This window comes from Ailuropoda melanoleuca, chromosome X, assembly GCF_002007445.2.
Source record: "Ailuropoda melanoleuca isolate Jingjing chromosome X, ASM200744v2, whole genome shotgun sequence".
Lineage (NCBI taxonomy): Eukaryota > Metazoa > Chordata > Mammalia > Carnivora > Ursidae > Ailuropoda > Ailuropoda melanoleuca.
This window is the reverse complement of record NC_048238.1, coordinates 40,125,478-40,145,192: the sequence shown is the minus strand read 5'-3', so window position 1 is coordinate 40,145,192 and position 19,715 is coordinate 40,125,478. Positions and strand designations below refer to the sequence as shown.

The window sequence follows — 19,715 nt, the reverse complement described above, 5'->3', positions numbered from 1 at the left end:
ACAGTAGAAAGATCAGAGCGATCTTGAGCAACCCAAAAGGCACTAAAAACCCTAAGACAAAGTCAATACATAAGAAAGCTTCGTTTATTTCTAAAGGACTCTTCAGTAGTCATGTTCTAAATTCATTATGCTGAGAGAGCCTGCTCTATTAGCTGGAGCATTTGGTGCAGGAAACCAGTCACTCTCAGGCCAGAAACCTGAGAGGTCATGTCAGTCTATAAGCTGGACATTCTTGGTACGAAAAAGAAACCATTACTCAAATATTTTTAAAAACACTTACTTCTCTATCCATAAGAACACCAGAGTATTTATCGTGGACAGTTTAACTCTGTGAGCTTGAGCTCGACTGTTAGACAGTTAACTCCCCTGGAACTGCCATTAACAAGAATAGAGCCAGGGGAGTTTTAAAAAGGGAATGAATAACCGATATAGTATCATCAGCTCTCCCATGAACTGAATTTTAAAGTCGCTCTTGCCCTGCAGTTAAACTGCCTAGCAAATTTGCTGCCTTGGAGAGGGGCTGGGGAAAGAGGATGTGAGTGGGATGTTCAAACAGGTTAAAAAAAAAAGGCAGCCATAAGAAGTAAGGACAAGTAATGTTTGGAAGCTCTCTTCAATCAACTTAGTGCGCACACAGCCCCTTGTAAGATATCAGCAACTGAAGGACCAGATTAAATTATGAGGGATGGAGTTTTGAATAAAGAAGCTCTTAGACAAACATTGAGGGAATCTAAGCTCTGAAAAGAGCTTCAAAAATCAAAGGGTAACCATCATAGTGGGTGAAAGAGCTATTGCTCATTTTATCTGGAATAGCCTAAAACTGGAAACAACTGAAATGCCCATCAAAGAATGGATAAAGAAATCATGGTATATCCATACAGTAGCATACTACTCAACAACAGAAACGGATGCGTGTTGATACACACTACAACATGGAGTGCTAGGCAGACAGAAAAGAGTGCATACTATATGATTTCATTTATATGAAGTTCAAAAACAGACTAAGGTAATCTATAGTGATAGCAGTCGCAATGGTAAATAGAGACCCAGATAGGGATTGGAAAATGGGTATGAGGGATCCTTCTGGGGTGTTCCAGGTCTTGGTCTGGGTTGTAGTTACAGATAGGTGTAAAAAGTCATGAAACTGGACCTTTGTTATTTGGTATTTTAAGGTAAGTTTCACCTCGAAAAAAATCTGCTCACATCCTGGTCTTTTGTGCCTCTCTTTTCATACAAATCGATCCAGTAGCACTGGTATCGCCACCTATAAATCAATCCGCACGGGCTTACGTGCTCACCTGCAACCGAGAAGGATGTGAGGGAGCTCAAGTGGAAGCACTATCACCTCAGAAACATGGGCAGGCATGAAGCATCTCCATGAAGCCCAGGCCGGCCTGACTGCTGTGGGAAACAGGGGCCCCCTGGAGCAAACAGGCTCACAGGCCTGGATGAGTTCTTACCTCTGGAATCCACAGGGCACAGCTGACATGAGCCCATTTAGTCCCGGTCCTGGTAGTTTTCATGGCCCCACCTCTCTTTGGACACAACAGACACTGCGGATGAATGCCCAGGACACAGGAACGACACAGCCAGCTGCCTTCTGGGACCTTGAGGATGCCGTAGCAGGCCTGGAGGCACGAGGAGGAGAGGGGAGAGGGGAGAGTGGTTAGCATCTACTCAGCAAGACTGAAGTCTGCTCTGGTACACAGTCACAGAGCACCCTCTGCTATTAGGAGAAAGACGCAAATAAGGCCCAACAAGCTCATATCCGGGATTTAGTAATTTTAAAACACTCAAGAAAAGGCGACTTCCAGCATCTGTTCTAAGATGAGCGTGTCTGTCTATGAGAACTGACTTTAAGGACAAAAGAATAAGACTAGAAGGAAATACACATAAAGGCTGGCCCAACTGTTGTCTGAGTCTGGGGATTACATACTTTTTTTTGTTTGTTTTTTTACTTAGTCATATACTCATTGAATAACTTCTACATGTCATGCACTGTTGTAATCAAGAAAAAAGTGTTAAGAAGGAAACAGAATGAAGCTTCTGAGCAGCCCACAAACTAATGTTTAAAGAGCCTAACAGAGCCTGGTGCATAAAAAGCACTCAGCAAATCGCAGCAATTACTTGCTTGGGTTGAAGAAAAGGGGACTTGTGAATGAACCCTGAATTGAATAGACTATTAGACATCACAATACTCCATAATGAGTTCTGGAAGCTGTTTCAAATCCGTCATGGAATGAAGTTGGACAAATAAATGAATCACTGGGGGGAGGGGAGATTAGTTTGGAAAACATTCTAGATTTCCTTTTCACGACCTCCAATCTTGCCCATCTTTCCCCTCCTTACTGTTCTACTCTCACCATTAAGGACTAAACCTGGGGGCCACCTGGCTCCCCACGTGGCCTGGTATACTTTCCACCACTGACTGGTTCTCCAAGGCAGCTTCAAACTCTGTGCCTACCCCAGGAGGCTCACACACAGCTCGGATTCGGGTTCCAACAGTTACTCTCATGTTACCCCCAAACTGGCCCCTTTCCCAAACTATCCATATCACCACAAACTTCCCAGCTTCCAGATCCAAAATTCCTGTACTCGTATTATCTACTTCCCTTTATCTACCACCCCTGGGGCATGCTAGTCCTCCCTACGGAGTGGCCTTAGGCCCTGACCTTCCTCTCCATCCCCACCACAACTGCTCCATCCATGAGTCCTTATCATGTTATGCCTGGATTGATTTATTCCTAAATTCTCTTCCACCCCCTTCACACCTTCAATCTTCCTTCTATGTGGCTGCCATGTTCTTCTTACTAAAACAAAGATTTCATTCCATTCCACAGCAACAAACCCTCTAGAAATTCCTTCTGTTCTCACCCCCACCCTCGTCTAAACCACAGGTTGGCAAACTACTACTTAAGGCCTGTTTTGTAAGGCTAACAAGCTAAGAATGGTTTTCATATTTTTAGAGTGATGTTTAAAAATGCATATGTAACAGAGACTGTATGTGGCCCTCAAAGTCTAAAACATTTACTATCTGGCCTTTCGAAGAAAAAGTCTGTGGGCTTCTGATCTAAAGCCTGATGTTCCTCACCTCCCTTCTCAGTTCATACAGCCCCTTGTGCTGCTCCACTTCCTGACCCCTGCTCTCTACTCAACACGGCTTCCCTCACCAGGTACGTGTTTGGCAACGTGTGTTCTTCTCTGCTTTGGCTGTTATGTTTCATCTCCTAAGTGAGACTGTAAGGTCACTGGGGATAGGTCTTTTATCATCAATGTATCTGGAATGCTTTCTATGCTGAGATCAAATAGACGGCTTGGTAGTACAGATTAATTTAGGTCAAGAACTGAAGCCAAACTCCAACCAGGCTGCTCTAACAACAGTAGGGCATCATTTTATAAGGTTCCTGACCTTCAAAGCTTTTTTTTTTCTCTGAGGTCCAGAAAGTTTGCTAGGAAATGAAAGCAAACTTCCTCCTAAAACAGAACCTCTTTCAGACCAGCAGAAGAAAAACCAGTGGTTCTAGGAATACCCTTTATCTCCTCGTCCTTCCACTGGACAGAAAATCATTTACTGAGCTGTTGTGTAGACTTATTCATGGTCATAGGATCATAGAAACTTGTATTTCATAGCAGTGGTTCTCAATTTTTTCTAGACCACAACATGATGAAGGCTGTGGACTCTCTTGAGAAAATCCTACACGTGCATAGACACATGTTCTACATAGAATTTCAGGGGGTTATTAAAACTCAGTGGCAAACATATATATGGCAGGTATCAAAACGATGAGCATGTACCTTAAGACAAATTAATTTAGGCCTCAGTTTGAGTGTTCAATACCTGGGCTAAGAACCAAAAACGCAACATACAAAGGGACTTGGAATGCTCCCAATTTTCACATTTTTAATGTTAAAATTTCAAGTCTATTGATGTAAACCTCTCTTCTAAAGTACTGACACAAGTGTGTTACAGTCACACAGGAGTAAACATCTGACATGATGTGGTGGCAGTAAGGAAGAAAAATTATGTTTAATAAATACAGATGTCAACATGTCCCTGATTCTGTTAAGGAGTAAACCAAATCCTCCAAATCATTTTAAGTCACTTTTCAGTCAACAGAGGGAGCTCTAACCTAAGTATCTCTTTAGAAGTCAAGTGAACATACTCACTTTGGAAGAATCTCTTTTATATGAAACTTTATGTGGCACCAACATCCAGTTTTAATACATACCAGCTTATATTCTGCAAGGCCTGGTCAGGTGTCACTGTCATCATTTTCTACGTGAGGAAAGCGCATCATTTATAGTCATTACTGGATATGTTTTCAAAACAAAATAATATTTGAGGAGAATTATTAAGCTACATTTCATTTTTTAGTCAAGGAATCTGAAAATAATTCCTTAATATTTGGTCCCAACTGTGAAGGACAGATACTGAAAATATATACCGATGACCTTTGTACTATAAGCCTACAATCATTTATCTGAAAACCCTAGGGTGAGAAACATCAGGAAATTCAGAATTGCTCAGATCTTAGGAAAGTAGTAAGTACATACATGGTATATTACCTAAATCCCAATAGGACCAGGGGCAGTACCATATTATCAAATACATTAATATTTCTCTAGCAAACTATATGAGCATTTATACAAGATGGGATAAAGACTATAAATAGCCTCATCTTGGGTGAGTTCTAGTACTGCCCCGAATCAGTTCTGGTGCCAAACTTAAGCAAAACCTCGCAGTTTTCAGAGCTTTTGAAATTTCTGGAATTGTAGAGGAAGGACTGTGGACCTGTATTATCAAATATTTAAGTTCATACTTAAATGATATTTCCTCTTTCACTAAAGGTGTGACATTAATGCCAACAACTGGTAGAGTGATGATAAATTTTTCGAAGTTCACTCTTTTAAAGGAAACAAGTAAAATGAAGAAGATCCAACTGGTCACAGAAGAATTTTGAGTACCTTCTAGTACAGAGGGTTGGGTTAGGTGGCACAGGCAATTAAAATAAAGTCATAAGCCCTGTTTTTTCTCAATCTTCTGCGTTACCTAGTGATTTGTTTTATTTATTTATTAAAAAATTTTAAGTAATCTCTATGCCCAACATGGACCTCAAATTCATGACCCCGAGCTCAAGAGTCACATGCTCTACTGACCGAGCCAGCCAGGTGCTCCACTGCATTACCTAATCATTTTAGTCATTTTGTAGCCAGAATGATCTTTCTAAAATACAACTCATAGCCTTCAGGGTTGACAGGACAAAACCAAAGTTCCTTAGTCTGTCAGCGAAGGCCCGTTTCCTGTGGCTCTCATACCCCTCTCTGCGCTCACTCTCCACTGCACTTTCACAGCAGCATGGACTTCTAGCTACAAAAACACCTGGCCTACTGTGCGAGCTGGGCAGTACCCTTGTAGTCCCTGTACCAGACTCTGATGACCCCCGGGGGCAAAGACCATGTCTGCCTCTTCGTCACTGACTGTGTCTTCAGCATGTGGCACAGCCCTGGAACATGGGATGGTGTCCCATACCTACTTGCTAGATAAATTAATGAGATAAATGAAACACATAACAGGTTCAGAAGAGGGAAAAATTACTTTGGGTAGGGGAGCTCAAGAAAAGATTCAAATCAAATCTTGGAAGTTCTGTAGATTTTTTATAGATGAAGGTGGGAGAAAGCATTTTAATTTAATTTAATTTAATTTTTTTTAAGATTTTATTTATTTATTTGACAGAGATAGAGACAGCCAGTAAGAGAGGGAACACAAGCAGGGGGAGTGGGAGAGGAAGAAGCAGGCTCATAGCAGAGGAGCCTGATGTGGGGCTCGATCCCATAACGCCGGGATCACGCCCTGAGCCGAAGGCAGACGCTTAACCGCTGTGCCACCCAGGCGCCCCAAGGGAGAAAGCATTTTAAAGTGGAGTGTGGCCAAAACATGGAGACAGGACAGTGACAGGAACAGTCATCACTTTCCCCTTAAGTAAACTTATTTCGCTGGAGCGTAGGGCTTATGAGGGGAAGAAAAGGAAAGAGCTGAAAAGAATGTTGGTATCACCATCATCATCATCATCATCATCTTCTTCAATTAAAAACGCACTGTGGTAGAAAGGATGACAAACTAGCTGTAAGGGCTTGGGTAGTCACTTAATCTTTCCTGGTATTATTTGTAAAACTGAGGAGTGGGATGGTCTTTTACAGTCCTAAAATTGTATGATCTTTAAAGCAGAGCGGGCTTAGCTTCCCAGAAGTTATATAACGGGAGAACTGGAGAGGGCTCTGGGTGCTAGGATAAAGAGTCTGGACTTCCACCTGGAGGAAATATAATCTCATCAAGGTTACTAACCATGAGTGTAACCTGATGATGTAACAGGGATTCGAAGGTGGAGGAGAGACTCCTAGGCAGGCAACAAGGAGACTCCCCAGGAGACTATAAAAGTCTTGAACAAGGCAAACTCAATGGCATTAAGTATGAAGGGATACAATAAAGATCTGGGTTTAACTCCTGGGGTAAAGTTAGTAAGTCACCTTGGGGAATCATAAGTACTTTTTCTAAAGGAATTACTGAAGAACAGCCAGGCCAAATCTTTATTTTCACCCTTATTAAATGCAAATTGCTACCCAGATATGGGTGCTGGAGACCATCACTGAGCTTCAGAAAGGCTGACCGTGGGGAGGTGGCGGTCTCCACTCTCACTAACCTGATGCACACAGATGTTACACTTATCACAGAACACCATATCATTCCCTTCTTCACTGTCTGGAGACCGGCACACATCACAGATCACATCTTCATCATACTCTATGCCTAGCCCTTCCTCTGTCTCAATAGCATGGTTCATATTTTCATGGCAATGGCGTTCCAGGACTTCTACTGTCTTTTCCATAAGATTCTCATCAACTGGCCCATAACCTGCACAGAAATACAAACAATCAATCAACCCATCAGTCAGCTGTCATTCCCAAATTACCTACTGTGAGCCCAGTGCAGGGATGGAGGGATTCTAAAAGATAAAACCATCTCTCCCCGGATCTAAAACAACTAGATTTCAAAGAATCTTTCACTAGAACTTTTCTAATATTTACCTATCATCACATATTAGTGCTTGACCCATTAAAGGAGAAATACATTTTGCCACATTTCTTATAAGACCGTTTCAATTTTCTGTCTACATCCTAACCAATCTCCTCCTAAATCTCTGTTTTCTCTTATTCCCACTGAGGGTGAACTTTCATTGAGCTTTATAATTTTGAACACTTTAATTTATAGAATAAGATAATTAGGATCACATAACTATTTGGACATAAATAATAATTCATTTTTTAGCATATTAATCCCAGTGAGCACATCTAACGATTATATGAGAAAATTTTCATACAAAACGATATTAAACTATAAAAGAAAATTCTAGGTACGGTGTATGTCATTATACATATGAAATACTTTGTTTTTTAAATCTGACTTCTAAAAATATCCAATCATATTTTCCAATGGCAACTATATATAAAAGAAATCTATTAGCATCCACAAAAGTCTAACTGCAAATTCTGAAATTACCTTTTTTTGGCCTCTTTATTTCCTTTCCTTCTATACTTCTAATTTTTCTTAGTCTTCCAAACTTAATAAACCCAAATAAAGATTCATATGGTGGATACAGGCAACAACTAAACATATTTCTTTTTAGGGGACTAATGATTTTGTGAGAGCATATACATATTTAACAGCTTGTAAACTCAGGAATAATTCTGAAAATGACCCAAAACAAATTCACCCAAATATTCCACTTCATTTGTTATATAAGATACATGAAGAAACTCTGGCATCCCATATAAACTACGCTTTTAGTGTTGTAGATACTTATGAAAGCAAAAACTACCCAGGTAGTATGTTTCATTTTTCCAGCCAAGACAAATTACACATTTTTTTTTCTGGAGTGGAGGAGGACAGTGTCTGGTTATAAGAGTACTTGGATTCAAATTTCAACTTGACCCCTGACAGGTTATTTATCCTCTTTAGGGCTTAGTTTCTTTATCTATAAAATAAGGACAACACAAACTCACTGATTTCTCCTGAGGCTGAGATGAGGCAATGTTTGTACACTGCTTAGCACAGTGACCAGTATGTAGTAAGCATTCAATTTTTTAATTTTTTAATTTAATGTTGTTTTTGAAAGTTTATTTTAAGCTCTTAGAAGCCTTACTACAGTATCATTTACTCTAAAGAGTAAAACTTGAGATAAAGCAATCCTCTTTTAAAACTCTTCCAAGCCTAAATGCAATGTGGTGTCCTGGATGGGATCTTGCAACAGAAAAAGGCCATTAGTGGAAAAACTGGTGAAATCCCAATAAAGTCTAGAAGTTGGTTAATAGTAATGTACCTGTGCTGGCTCCTTAGCTTTGACAAATGTACCATGGTCAAGTAAGATGCTATTAACATTAGGGGAAACTCAAACTGTGAGGGGCATATGGCAACTGTATTAAATGTACACTTTTCTGTATATCTATAACTATTCTAAAATTAAAAAGTAGATTACAAAAAATCAGCCAAAGGGACCTTGTCCTAAGGTGGTGTCATGTTGAAGGGAGCCCTGTAATGACCATAATGTATATGGATGTCATACAGTTCATAAACACAACTGCACACTGAGCCATCAATCCACTTGACTGTGCTCTCATACTCTGATTTCCCCCTCTGTCAGTCTTTTATTCTCTTCCCTTTGTGGTTCGCACCCTAAGTTAACCTCCCTTCTCTCCTCTTAGAAGGCAGAGTAAGAGAAGACATAAAACAAAAAGTTTTAAAAAAATAAGAAGTACTGGTTACTGACAGAATAACTACCACCATCGCACTAAACTGGATTTAATACAATTTTATGTTTTTATTCATAGGCATTCAGATACCAACCTCAAAAGAAAGAAACGGGAAAAGGAGGGAGGGAAGAAAAGTAAAACCACTGATTCTTGTACTAACAACGTACAAATGTGATTCAAACAAAAATGACATCAATTCTATGCTTCTCCGTATCACATATGGAGACTTAAAAACCACCCCCAGTTTCATAGGACCATTTGGACCTAAACATTGCTCAGACTGAAGACTGGCCAAAGAGCTGTGTGTAAGAATAAAGTGAGTTTCCTTTTAGCCTAGCATTTCCCAGCATCGCCGGTATGGTACTGTAGGGCATACATTTACTTTAAAACTATTATTAGGTCTACTTTCAAGATTTTTTTGTTCGTTTGCCTTTGCTTAATTTAAGTTTTTGAGAATTGCATGACAACTTCAGAACTCACTAAAGGTAGTGAGGTCGCTAAGAACCGCTTTGGGGATGTTTTGCCCTAAGCCTGCCATTCTTCCGGCAGGAAGATCCCGAGTCTCACATAAAGGCATGCCGGTCACACGGGCCTATCCGGTGCAGGGGTGCTGCCTCCTGCTGAAGTTAGAGCTTCTCCCCACCCAGCAGAGACTGCAGAGGTGCTGCTGCCCCTGGCCCGGCCCACTGATCAGAGTGCTTTTCAGGGCTGAGCCAGGAACCAGCTTCAGAATTCTCCTTAACCAGAAGTGCCATCAGCCATGACCACTCTCACAATTGGAACTGGAAAACAATCTCATGAAACCCACATGCCAACCCTGATCTGTGCTATTCACCATGAACAAGGAAAGAAAAGGTTAGATTTAAATGTTATTGCTCTATTTCAATATATTTATGCATTTCAAAAAATGCCTCATTAAGGTAAGATCAAAGAGAAAAATAAACGAAAAGGCCAGAAAAGAAAAGAAGCCACAAGATAAAAGCAAGCTAAATGGTCCTGACAAAAAAAATCACAAGGCAAGTCAAGGAACAACTTACTTGTGGGAAAACAACTCACCCATTTCTGCGAGATCTTGATTGAGTTCCTGGAGCCAGAAGATGTCCATGTCGTCTAGGTCATAGCGACACACAGATGCCGCCAACTCCATGATGTTGATATAGCCAGGTTCTGTGGTTTCTGAGCTGGAGCAGTGGATGTACTTCCGGGGCCGCATATACAGAACGTCCTTTACCTTCTCGGCTACAATCCTAGGAAAGTGAAAGAAAGATACTGATAAGCCAACAAACGACAGATTCTAGGCACTGACTCGGTGGGACACAGTGGAGTTGAATGCTCTTCTTTTCCAACTGAGAGGGACGGCAGATCCCTTTCTAGAAAGTAAATGGTTCTACAAATTCAGTTTTGTCATCTGCTGTGAGCAGTCCGACTGCCAATGAAATGTTTCACCTACCCTCATAGCTCCTGGGCCCCTATTACCAGTCATTCTAATAGATGCTGCATTGTGTGTTCTCGGTGCAACAGCTACCACATCCGGTTAGAAGGGGAAACCAAGGAAGAGATGATCCCAGCACAAAGGCACAGCCAGATTACATACCAAAGATAGATTTCAGCTAAACCCATGGTTTTCTGCCACAGAGGCAATACTGGATGGTGGTAAAGAGTATAGGCCATAGACTCACACAAGCCTATCTTCTCTGCCACTTATTCGCATAGTGATTTTCGGGAACTACTTCATTTCTATAAGGTTCAGTTTTCCTAGCTAAAAAATAAGGACAAGAGTCATATATTAGGATAAAATAATGTCAAACTTGTAGGGCTATTATGACAATCACACAAAATAAAATATATAAAGTGCTTAGCTTAGCATATAGGAAAAACCAGATGTTCAACAATGTTATTGTTGTTATATTTCTTATTATTTTCACTATTTATGTAGATGAGGTAAAGCCAAGAGGCCATGGACTTATACAAACTCCAGGCGTTTCCCAGCCATATGTGATAGTGACCAGAAGTCCGAGCAGGGTAACATGATGGGATGAAAGATTCCTGTTCTTCCATCAACTTCTCCAGCAGGCCTGAGCAAACCCATATTTCCCCTCCTCCTGACACTTAGGAGCCCAAGGCAAGGAAACCAAACAAGGGAAGAAATAGAAGTTTCTCATACCAATAACTTATTCCATAGTCAATGTTTTAGACACTCCACAAAGCATCAGAAAATACAAACAAGAGGAAATATGGATTCTTATTCCCTGGCAATTTAAAAGAACAGAGTGGGCACTCTAAAAAAAGAGAAAGAAACAGATATATGTATCATAAAATAATGAAAATTGTTTCCCTGGAAGGCTTCTGGAGCTAATTTCTTTACTTGAGTCACTATATATGTAGAAGGATTCAGAAACACAAACGCATTCATATGAATACATGTAAGTATATATATATAGGCATAGTCCACCTTGTATATACACAGTAAATATTTCTTCCTAAGAATTCCTCCAAAAGGTTACGATTCCACGTAATATATGTTGAACAAAGTTAATAATGACATGCATTTGCACATTTTTATTTTCCTACCATATGGAGTTTTTAAAGCCAAAGGCAACAAATATTTGAGGAAAAAAACAGAACCCTAAAATATTAATTGAAGCTAAAAATTTGGGAACTGCTGACAGAGGCCTGCTTCCAATTGAAATGAACCCAACTGAAAAGGACAAGACATGCATATGAATTCTCCAGAGACAATGAGATTAAAATATGCTATGCTTATTTGGTGCATGGCCTATGGGGTAATTATAGAATATCTAATTTTTTCTCAAGATTCATCTTGTTCTAAAAGGAAGAATATTTTGCTAACTATTCATATCAATTGTCTCAAATCCTCTGTGGAACAAGGTAGACTATAAATGTTCTTGAATTAAACTAATATGTTTATTAAGCTCCTGGAAGAAACCTCAGGATAGGCATATATATATATGTATATGTGTGTGTGTGTGTGTGTGTGTGTATTTTTAAGTTTATCTGGGTAATCTTTGCACCCAATGTGGGGTTCAAACTCACGACCCCAAGATCGAGAGTCACATGATCCTCCGACTGAGCCTGCCAGGTGCCCTGAAGGCAAATATATTTAAAATAAGACCTAAAAGCCATCAGCCATAAAGAAGAGATTTAAAAACTTCTGTTTACCACCAATATATAATAAACTCTTACAAATCAATTAGAAAAAGACAGATAATCCAATTAAATAGTGGGAAGAAACTTGAATAGACACTTCCCAAATAAGGCTATCCAGATGGCAAGAAAACTTTTTAAAGGTTTTCAATCTCATTAGTTACCACAGAAATGCAAATAGAAATCAAAATTACTATTACCTAGCAGAATGGCTAAACTTTGAAAGACTGACCAAAAACTGACATTAACTTGAGTGTTTATAAGGAAGTGGAGGAAACAGACTTCTCCGACACTGCTGGTGGGAGTGTGAGTTGGTACAACCACTTTGGCAAACTACTTGGCAGCAGATATCATAGCTGAATATACACGTACCCTAGGACCTAGTAAACCCAATCTGGGGAATATGCATAACAAAATAGTATATATATGTATACTAAGAAATTAAAAATGTTGGGACACCTGGGTAGCTCAGTTAAGCGTCTGCCTTCGGCTCAGGTCATGATCCCGGGGTCCTGGGATGAGCCCCGCACTGGGCTCCTTGCTCAGTGGGGAGCCTGCTTCTCCCTCTGCCTGCTGCTCCCCCTGCTTGTGCTCTGTTTCTCTCTCTCTCTCTCTCTCTCCTTCTCTCTGACAAATAAATAAAATCTTAAAAATAATAAAAATGTCTATATTAGCTGAAAACGGGAAGCAATCCAAATACTTATCAAGATCAGAATGGATAAAATGTGGTATATTCACACAATGGAACATGATACAAGTGAAACTTAATGAACTACTACATGCAACAGCATGGATACACCTCAAAGCCATCATGATGGACAAAACAATCTAATCTCAGTATTAAGTTAAAAACTGGCAAAACTGTCACCTACGGAGAGGGAGGTCAGTTACTGGGTATGAGCAGGAGGGCTTCTGGGGTGTTGGTAATGTTCTATTTCTTGATCAGGGTGGCAGTTAAACAAGTGTATTTAATTCATGAAAATTCACTGAGTTATATGGTTATGCTCCAGTTACTTTTCTGTGCGTATACTTCAACACAAAATTTATAATGATAATGATGACAATAATATTATGTCACTCATCTTTTCATATGTATCTTGAATCTAAGGACTGAATCTATGACAGTAAAAATATTACAGCCTGAAACAGTAATACTAAAGGTAAGGAAATGCACGGGGTAAAAGATGAAGTTAATTCAAATATCGCAAGGAGAAAGTTGTTATTTTTTTTTAAAAGATTTTTATTTATTTGACAGAAAGAGAGGCAGAGAGAAAGGGAACACAAGCAGGGAGAGTGGGAGAGGGAGAAGCAGGCTTCCTGCTGAGCAGGGAGCCCGATGTGGGGCTTGATCCAGGACCCTGGGATCATGACCTGAGCCGAAGGCAGACGCTTAATGACTGAGCCGCCCATGAACCCCAGAAGAAAGTTTTATATTTATAATGACAGAGGGGAAGGTCTATGAGAATTAGTGAAAAATATTACTTTGGGATTTTTAAAAAAATGCAGCTTTAACATGCTCAAGTACCTGTAACATTGCTACAGCTGGGGGAAATTCCAGGATTATCCCTGGGTCATTTTCTTCTCTGGCCAATATATTCTAGGTATACAGACATTCTTTGAATGGTCCCCAGACCAAAGGAACAAATCAGCAAAAGCTCACAAGCCCAGAGGTATGAGCAATTTTGCTAGGATGAAGTTAAGTAAGTGCAGTTTTTAAACTGGATGCTTGAATGTAAATGAATGTTGCCATAACTTTCTGAGTGACCTCCCTTTGGTAAAAGGACCCACAACCGTGCCTGCTTAGCTCCACAGAAAAAAAGGCCTATCCACCTGCTCCTCGGGGTCGGCCAGCTACTTGTGGCCCATGTGAACACTGCTGTGACACTGAGGAGGCAACAAAAGGAAGCTCTAACCGCTTTAACCTGACCTAGGCCTCCTCCAGTATCTTATGCACGACTGGCTCCGCAGTGTGTCTTTGGTTGATATTTAGATCAGGTAGAGACTATGCTTCATTTCCTAACGAGTGGATTAGGATCCTTTGTGACTAGCACAGAAACTGCGCAAATATCGTTATCATTATGGATTTTTTAAAGGCTTGAAATAAATATCTTAAAAGCGACCTAAATAGGAAGCCCTTGTAATAATATCTCCAGGAGTAGTTTCCCAAGTTTACCCTTGTTAATCTTGCCACTCAGGCTGACCGCTTCTCTACAAAACTCCATGCCTCATTTATGAAACAAAGGACAATTATAAACTCGGTGACAGCTGGCATTTTCAAAATCTCACATGCTCTTCTACAATGTGACTTTGCTACTCTCCCATCAGGTGAAGTCTATTTCTCCTCTTAAATCAGGGAAGGCTTGTGACTGTTTCCACCAAAAGAATGTGGCAGAAGTGATGCTATGGGAAGCGCGAGGCTGGGTCATAAAAGGGAACAGAGCTTTTGCCTTGTTGACTGGAACACGTGCATGTGCCTGAGGCCTGTAAAAAGTCTGCCTGTGCTGAGACTTTTATGCTGTGAGGAAATCAAAACACACGGTGAAGCCACGTACAGTCTACACCATCCCAGCCCAGGTGACAGACATGTTAGTGAATAAGGCTTCAGATGATTCTAGCCCCCAGCCACTGAGTCACCCCCAAATTTCAAGTCTCGCTGGATGAGGCCCTAGATATCACAGAGCAGAGATAAGCCATTCCTGCTCTGCCCCACAGAATCCATGAGTACGATAACACAGCTGCTTGAAGCCACTAAGTTTGGGGGCAGTAGTAAATGGGAAAACCACTGAAGGGCTGTTTTAACCTTTAAGTAAGATGTCTGTATGAAAGGGCTCTGTACACTGTGCTTCTTACTGATTCTCATAATTGAAAGCAAGACTGGAAGGCTGCTGCCACATGGAATGGAACAGGAAGGGAGCTGTGGGGAGAGTGGGGCAAGGAGAGCAGGAGGAGGTGAGGGAAGCATGAGGATGAAAGGGAGCAGTGGAGTGGGAGGCAGGCTTGAGCTCCCATTCATCATCAAGGCCGTTCTTCCTTTGACTTACTACGTGGAATTTGAATATCTTTTGAACGTAGGGCCGAGAAGATCTCCTTTAAGACTAATGATGTACTATATGTTGGCTACCTGAATTTAAATAATAAAAAAAAGACTGAATATGGCGTATGAGGTAATGAAGAATCAAAGATGACTCTAAGAAATTTGGCCTGAAAGACTGAAAAGACAGTTAACAGTAGGAAGAATGGATCTGCCATCAGTTAAACACGGGGCTACAGGTGGGACTACTTTGGGAAGATCAATAATTCAGTTTGGGTTATTTTATGTCTAAGATGTCTATTGGACATCCAAATGGAGATGCTGAATTGGTGGTTATATATTTGAGTCTGGAGTTTAGTGAACAAAGTGCTGCTCTCCATAGTCCAGTTGGCTCAGTGTTTACATTCGAAGGAGAAATAGGGGCCTGTCTGAATATCTAATTATTCCCTCTTTCAGTATCATTAGTGATTGATGATATACCGTTAAGTGAAAAAAAGCAAGTTATAGGACATTCCCACTTATTTATACATACGTAGATATGTGTGGTATAAGCATATATGCTATGCAGTTAATGTTTTGTATTCTGATTCATTTTTGTTTTTACAATAAGTCAGTACTTCACCTATAATGTTAAAAACATACACACAGTAAATACATCAACTACTTGCCTGTCATACAAATTATAACAAATGCTTCCTTTCAATCAAACATGAAGCACTGTTTTCCTTCCATTGGAACCTTATTGCAACAAAAACTAATTTAAATGTACAAATGAAAACCTAAAACAACAACAACAACAACAAAAAACGATCTGAAGCTTGTTTATTATTGACTAATGTAAAAAAAATTATCCATAGTCTACCTAAAAACATGTAATGAAGTTAACACCATTTTTATTTGTTGAACTTGCTTTCAAAAAATTCTTCGTGGTAGTCAACAGACTTACGTAAACAGCTGTAACTTACAGAGCAAGCTGGCTCTGCAATTGTCTGTATCCCTCCCCTCAATCACCACACACACACACACACACCCCTTACACTATACTACACTGAGGAGACAAGACAACTGCAGAAAGGACAATGCAACAGAGGGAAAAATCTGGTTTGAAAGCCAGAACAAAGATTCTGAAAGAAACTGCTTCACTTACTCTGCTGTATCACTTTCCTCTCTTTTTCAGTTGTTATAGCACCCAGGGATCAAATCAGTTAATTTATATACATCCAAAATTACTTCTGTAATTCCATTAGGAAATAAAATTCTGATGCATTTTGACAATCTTGTAGATTAGGTAATACATAAAAAGCAAGTGTTCAGTTTATTAGCATTTAAATTTCTCTAGCTGATTGATTAATCTGTCTAGGTTTTAGGCAAGTAACTGAAATACAAACATCAAAAATATTACTATTGTGATAGATCGAAGATGGTCACAAATCCTCTGATCATCCTTCTACTTCCCTCCCCTTCGGTTTGGGAACTCTGTGACTGCTCTAATAAAATATGGTGGAAATAATGCTGTGCCAGTTTCTGAGTCCCGACCTTGACACTAGCAGCTTCCACTTGTTATCTCTTGGAATACTCACTCCTGGAGCCCAGAGCTGCTACATAAGAAGTCAGATTATCCTGTTGAGAGATCGTGTGGAAAGGCCCTAAGACCATATGGGAATGAATCTGGGCAGTGCAGATCACAGACAGCATCAAGTACATGGTTACAGTGGTGAATAATATCAGTAAGGCTCCTAAGGTTCCTGTGCTCACGTGGCTTTGCGTCTGTAATGCCGCTATCAAAGAGCAGCAGAGAAAGGCTATGTGTTCACCAGACTGTTTCATTTCTATCGAGGCACACATCAAGACTGCATTCCCCAGCCTTACTTTGCAGTTAGGTAGGCCAAGTGAGTGAGTTCTGGCTAATGCAATATGAGTGGATAAGCCACTTCAAATCCTAGGCACCCCCCGAATCTACCTCTATAACCCTCCATGCTGTCTTGTCTTTTCTTGCAGACTGGATTTAGAATTTTGGGGGGAAAGAAGGGTGTGGAAATGGACCTAGCCGATAGAGGAACCATAAAAAAAGCCTGAGTCCCTGAAGGACTACATGGGGCAGAGGTGACTCACATCCTAACCCACACTAGATGGAGAAATGTGCAAGAAACAGAACCTTCACTGGGTTAAGATGCTGAGACTTTGGGGGATGTTTGTCAGAGTAAGTAAATGGCCTATCTTGCCTAATACAAAGAAGGATTTGTAAAGAGTTATTTCCCAATATTTTCATATGTGTTTTAACTTAAATAACTACAGTAGTCCCCCTTTATCTGTGGTTTCTCTTTCTGTGGTTTCAGTTACCCCTGGTCAACCACTGACTGGAGGCAGATGATCCTCCTTCTGATGTATCGCTAGGTCAACAGCAGCCTAATGCTATGTCACAGGGCCCATGTCACTCCCCTCACTTCACCTCATCCCGTGGGCATTTTATCATCTCACATCATCACCAGAAGGGTGAGTGTAGTACAGGAAGATCTTTTGAGAGAGCACATTCACATGACTTTTACAATATATTGTTAAAATTGTTACATTTTATTAGTTATAACTGTTAATCTTTTACTGTACCTAATTTATAAATTAAACTTTATCACAGGTGTGTATGTATAGGAAAAAACATAGTATACGTAGAGGTTGGCACTATCCACAGTTTTGGGCATCCACTAGGGGTCTTGGAACATATCCCCTGTGGAATGCGGGGTGGGTGACTACTATACTGTATTATATTAGATTCAGTCTTACATTTCTCTAACAGATATATATTTTAGAATATTTTCTCTAGAGAAGTGAGTTTTCTACCAGTAGAAAAGAAAGTAACTAACCAATTAGGTTTTAATTTTATCAAAAGTAATATGGAAGAGCCAATCCAAAATAATGTATTAGCAGATTTTTGTTTTTACATTCTGATATTGTTTATATCCTATTGTAAGCTGCTATGAAAGTCTTTATTAAAAATCTTTAGCATAGAATTAAGGAATGTCATCATGCTCTTGACATACACTGATTCATGATTTTTAAAATTTGGAAGACGGGGAGAATTTTTACAATGGAATAACTATTAACATTTCTTCTTTATATGAAAGTAATACGTGATCACTGAAGGTGTTAGTTTTAAATCTAAAAGCAACTATTGTAAGGTCTCATTATAAAACATTTACATTTGTTTAGATTTGGCAGTTATGTCAGAAGAAAACACTTTTATTTGTGCTTTTGAGAATAAAGCTACTATCTTTTAATTTCAAAAACTGTTTAAATATTCTCTCAGTTGTGTAAATAACCAAACTGTTACAAAGCACCTCCCTAACTTCTAGGAGTTTTATAATCTATGAAAATAACAACAGTGAAGACATACAAAAGAAACACTAACACAAAACATTATAAAATTAACCAATAAAAAAGGAACACAGTGTTCTGTCACACAGTGCTGGGGGAGGGAAGGAACATATTTGGACAGAGTGAAGTATAAGTAGAGAAATCAACATCTCAGTTCAAAATAGGAAAAAATTCTTAAAAAGTCACCTTGGTAGATTTGTGAGAGAGAGGATTTAAAAAAATAAAACTGGGATTTCTTGGTGATTCGAGAACTATGTTTTCTTCCAAAGCTGCCTGTTATAAGGGACTCATGGAACCAAGGTGTGTGGGGTTGGGGTTCAGTGTCTATCACTTTCAAAAAGGAAGTTGTTCAACACATGAGCAGGGACACACGGATGTCCACTTGCAAAAAAATCAAGTTGACCCTAACACCTCGTGCCACATACAAAAGTTATTTCAAATGGATCAAAGACCCAAATGTAACAGATAAAACTATAAAATTCTTGAGAGAAACAGGTATAAAACCTCAAGATATTGGTTTAGGCAATGATTCCTCAGCTATGACACCAAAAGGACAAGGAACCAAAGAAAAAAACAGATAAACTGGACTTCATCAAAATTAAAAACTTTTCTGCTTCAAAGGACACCACCAAGAAAGTGAAAAAGACAATTCACAGAAGGAGAGAAAATATTTGTAAATCATGTATCTGATAAGAGACTTATATCCAGAATATGTAAGGAACTTTCAGAACTCAACAATAAAAAACAAATAGCCCAATTTTTAAAACGGAGGAAAGACCTGAATAATTTTTCCAAAGAAAATATATATAGGGGGTATACATGGATGTACTATATAAAAATGTTCACCAACAGGTCAGATCTCTGCAGCAGCTGAGGGCATCTATTCCTAAGTGAATGTGATGGAACATAAAGAAGTAAACTGAGATGATTCACTCTGGCTGTTTGAACAGCAGTGTTTCACGGGAAGAGAAAAAAAGTCACATAAAGTTCTTCTCTTTGTAATAAAGTAGAAAAGCTCTCTTTCAAAAGAACATACAAATGGCTACTAAGCCATGAAGAAAAGACGTTCAACATCAGTAGCCATTAGGCAAATGCAAATTAAACTTACAGTGAGATATACTTTCAGACCTGTTAGGATGGCTATAATAAAAAAGACGGAGTATGGGGCGCCTGGGTGGCACAGCGGTTAAGCGTCTGCCTTCAGCTCAGGGCGTGATCCCGGCGTTGTGGGATCGAGCCCCACATCAGGCTCCTCTGCTATGAGCCTGCTTCTTCCTCTCCCACTCCCCCTGCTTGTGTTCCCTCTCTCGCTGGCTGTCTCTATCTCTGTCAAATAAATAAATAA

The 19,715-nt window shown here is 39.7% G+C and overlaps 1 protein-coding gene across 3 annotated transcripts in view; it reads right to left on the bottom strand.

The window, feature by feature from the left end:
- Positions 1-19,715, bottom strand: part of JADE3 (jade family PHD finger 3) — a 135,445-nt gene that overhangs the window by 19,454 nt on the left and 96,276 nt on the right. For all 3 annotated transcript variants that reach the window (XM_002927462.4, XM_034649319.1, XM_019808152.2), the window contains exons 5-7: positions 9,862-10,052; positions 6,699-6,910; positions 1,461-1,628 (exon numbers count right to left, since the gene is read on the bottom strand). In XM_002927462.4, the coding sequence (XP_002927508.1) occupies positions 1,461-1,628; positions 6,699-6,910; positions 9,862-10,052 (571 nt within the window). The remainder of the gene's footprint in view (positions 1-1,460; positions 1,629-6,698; positions 6,911-9,861; positions 10,053-19,715) is intronic.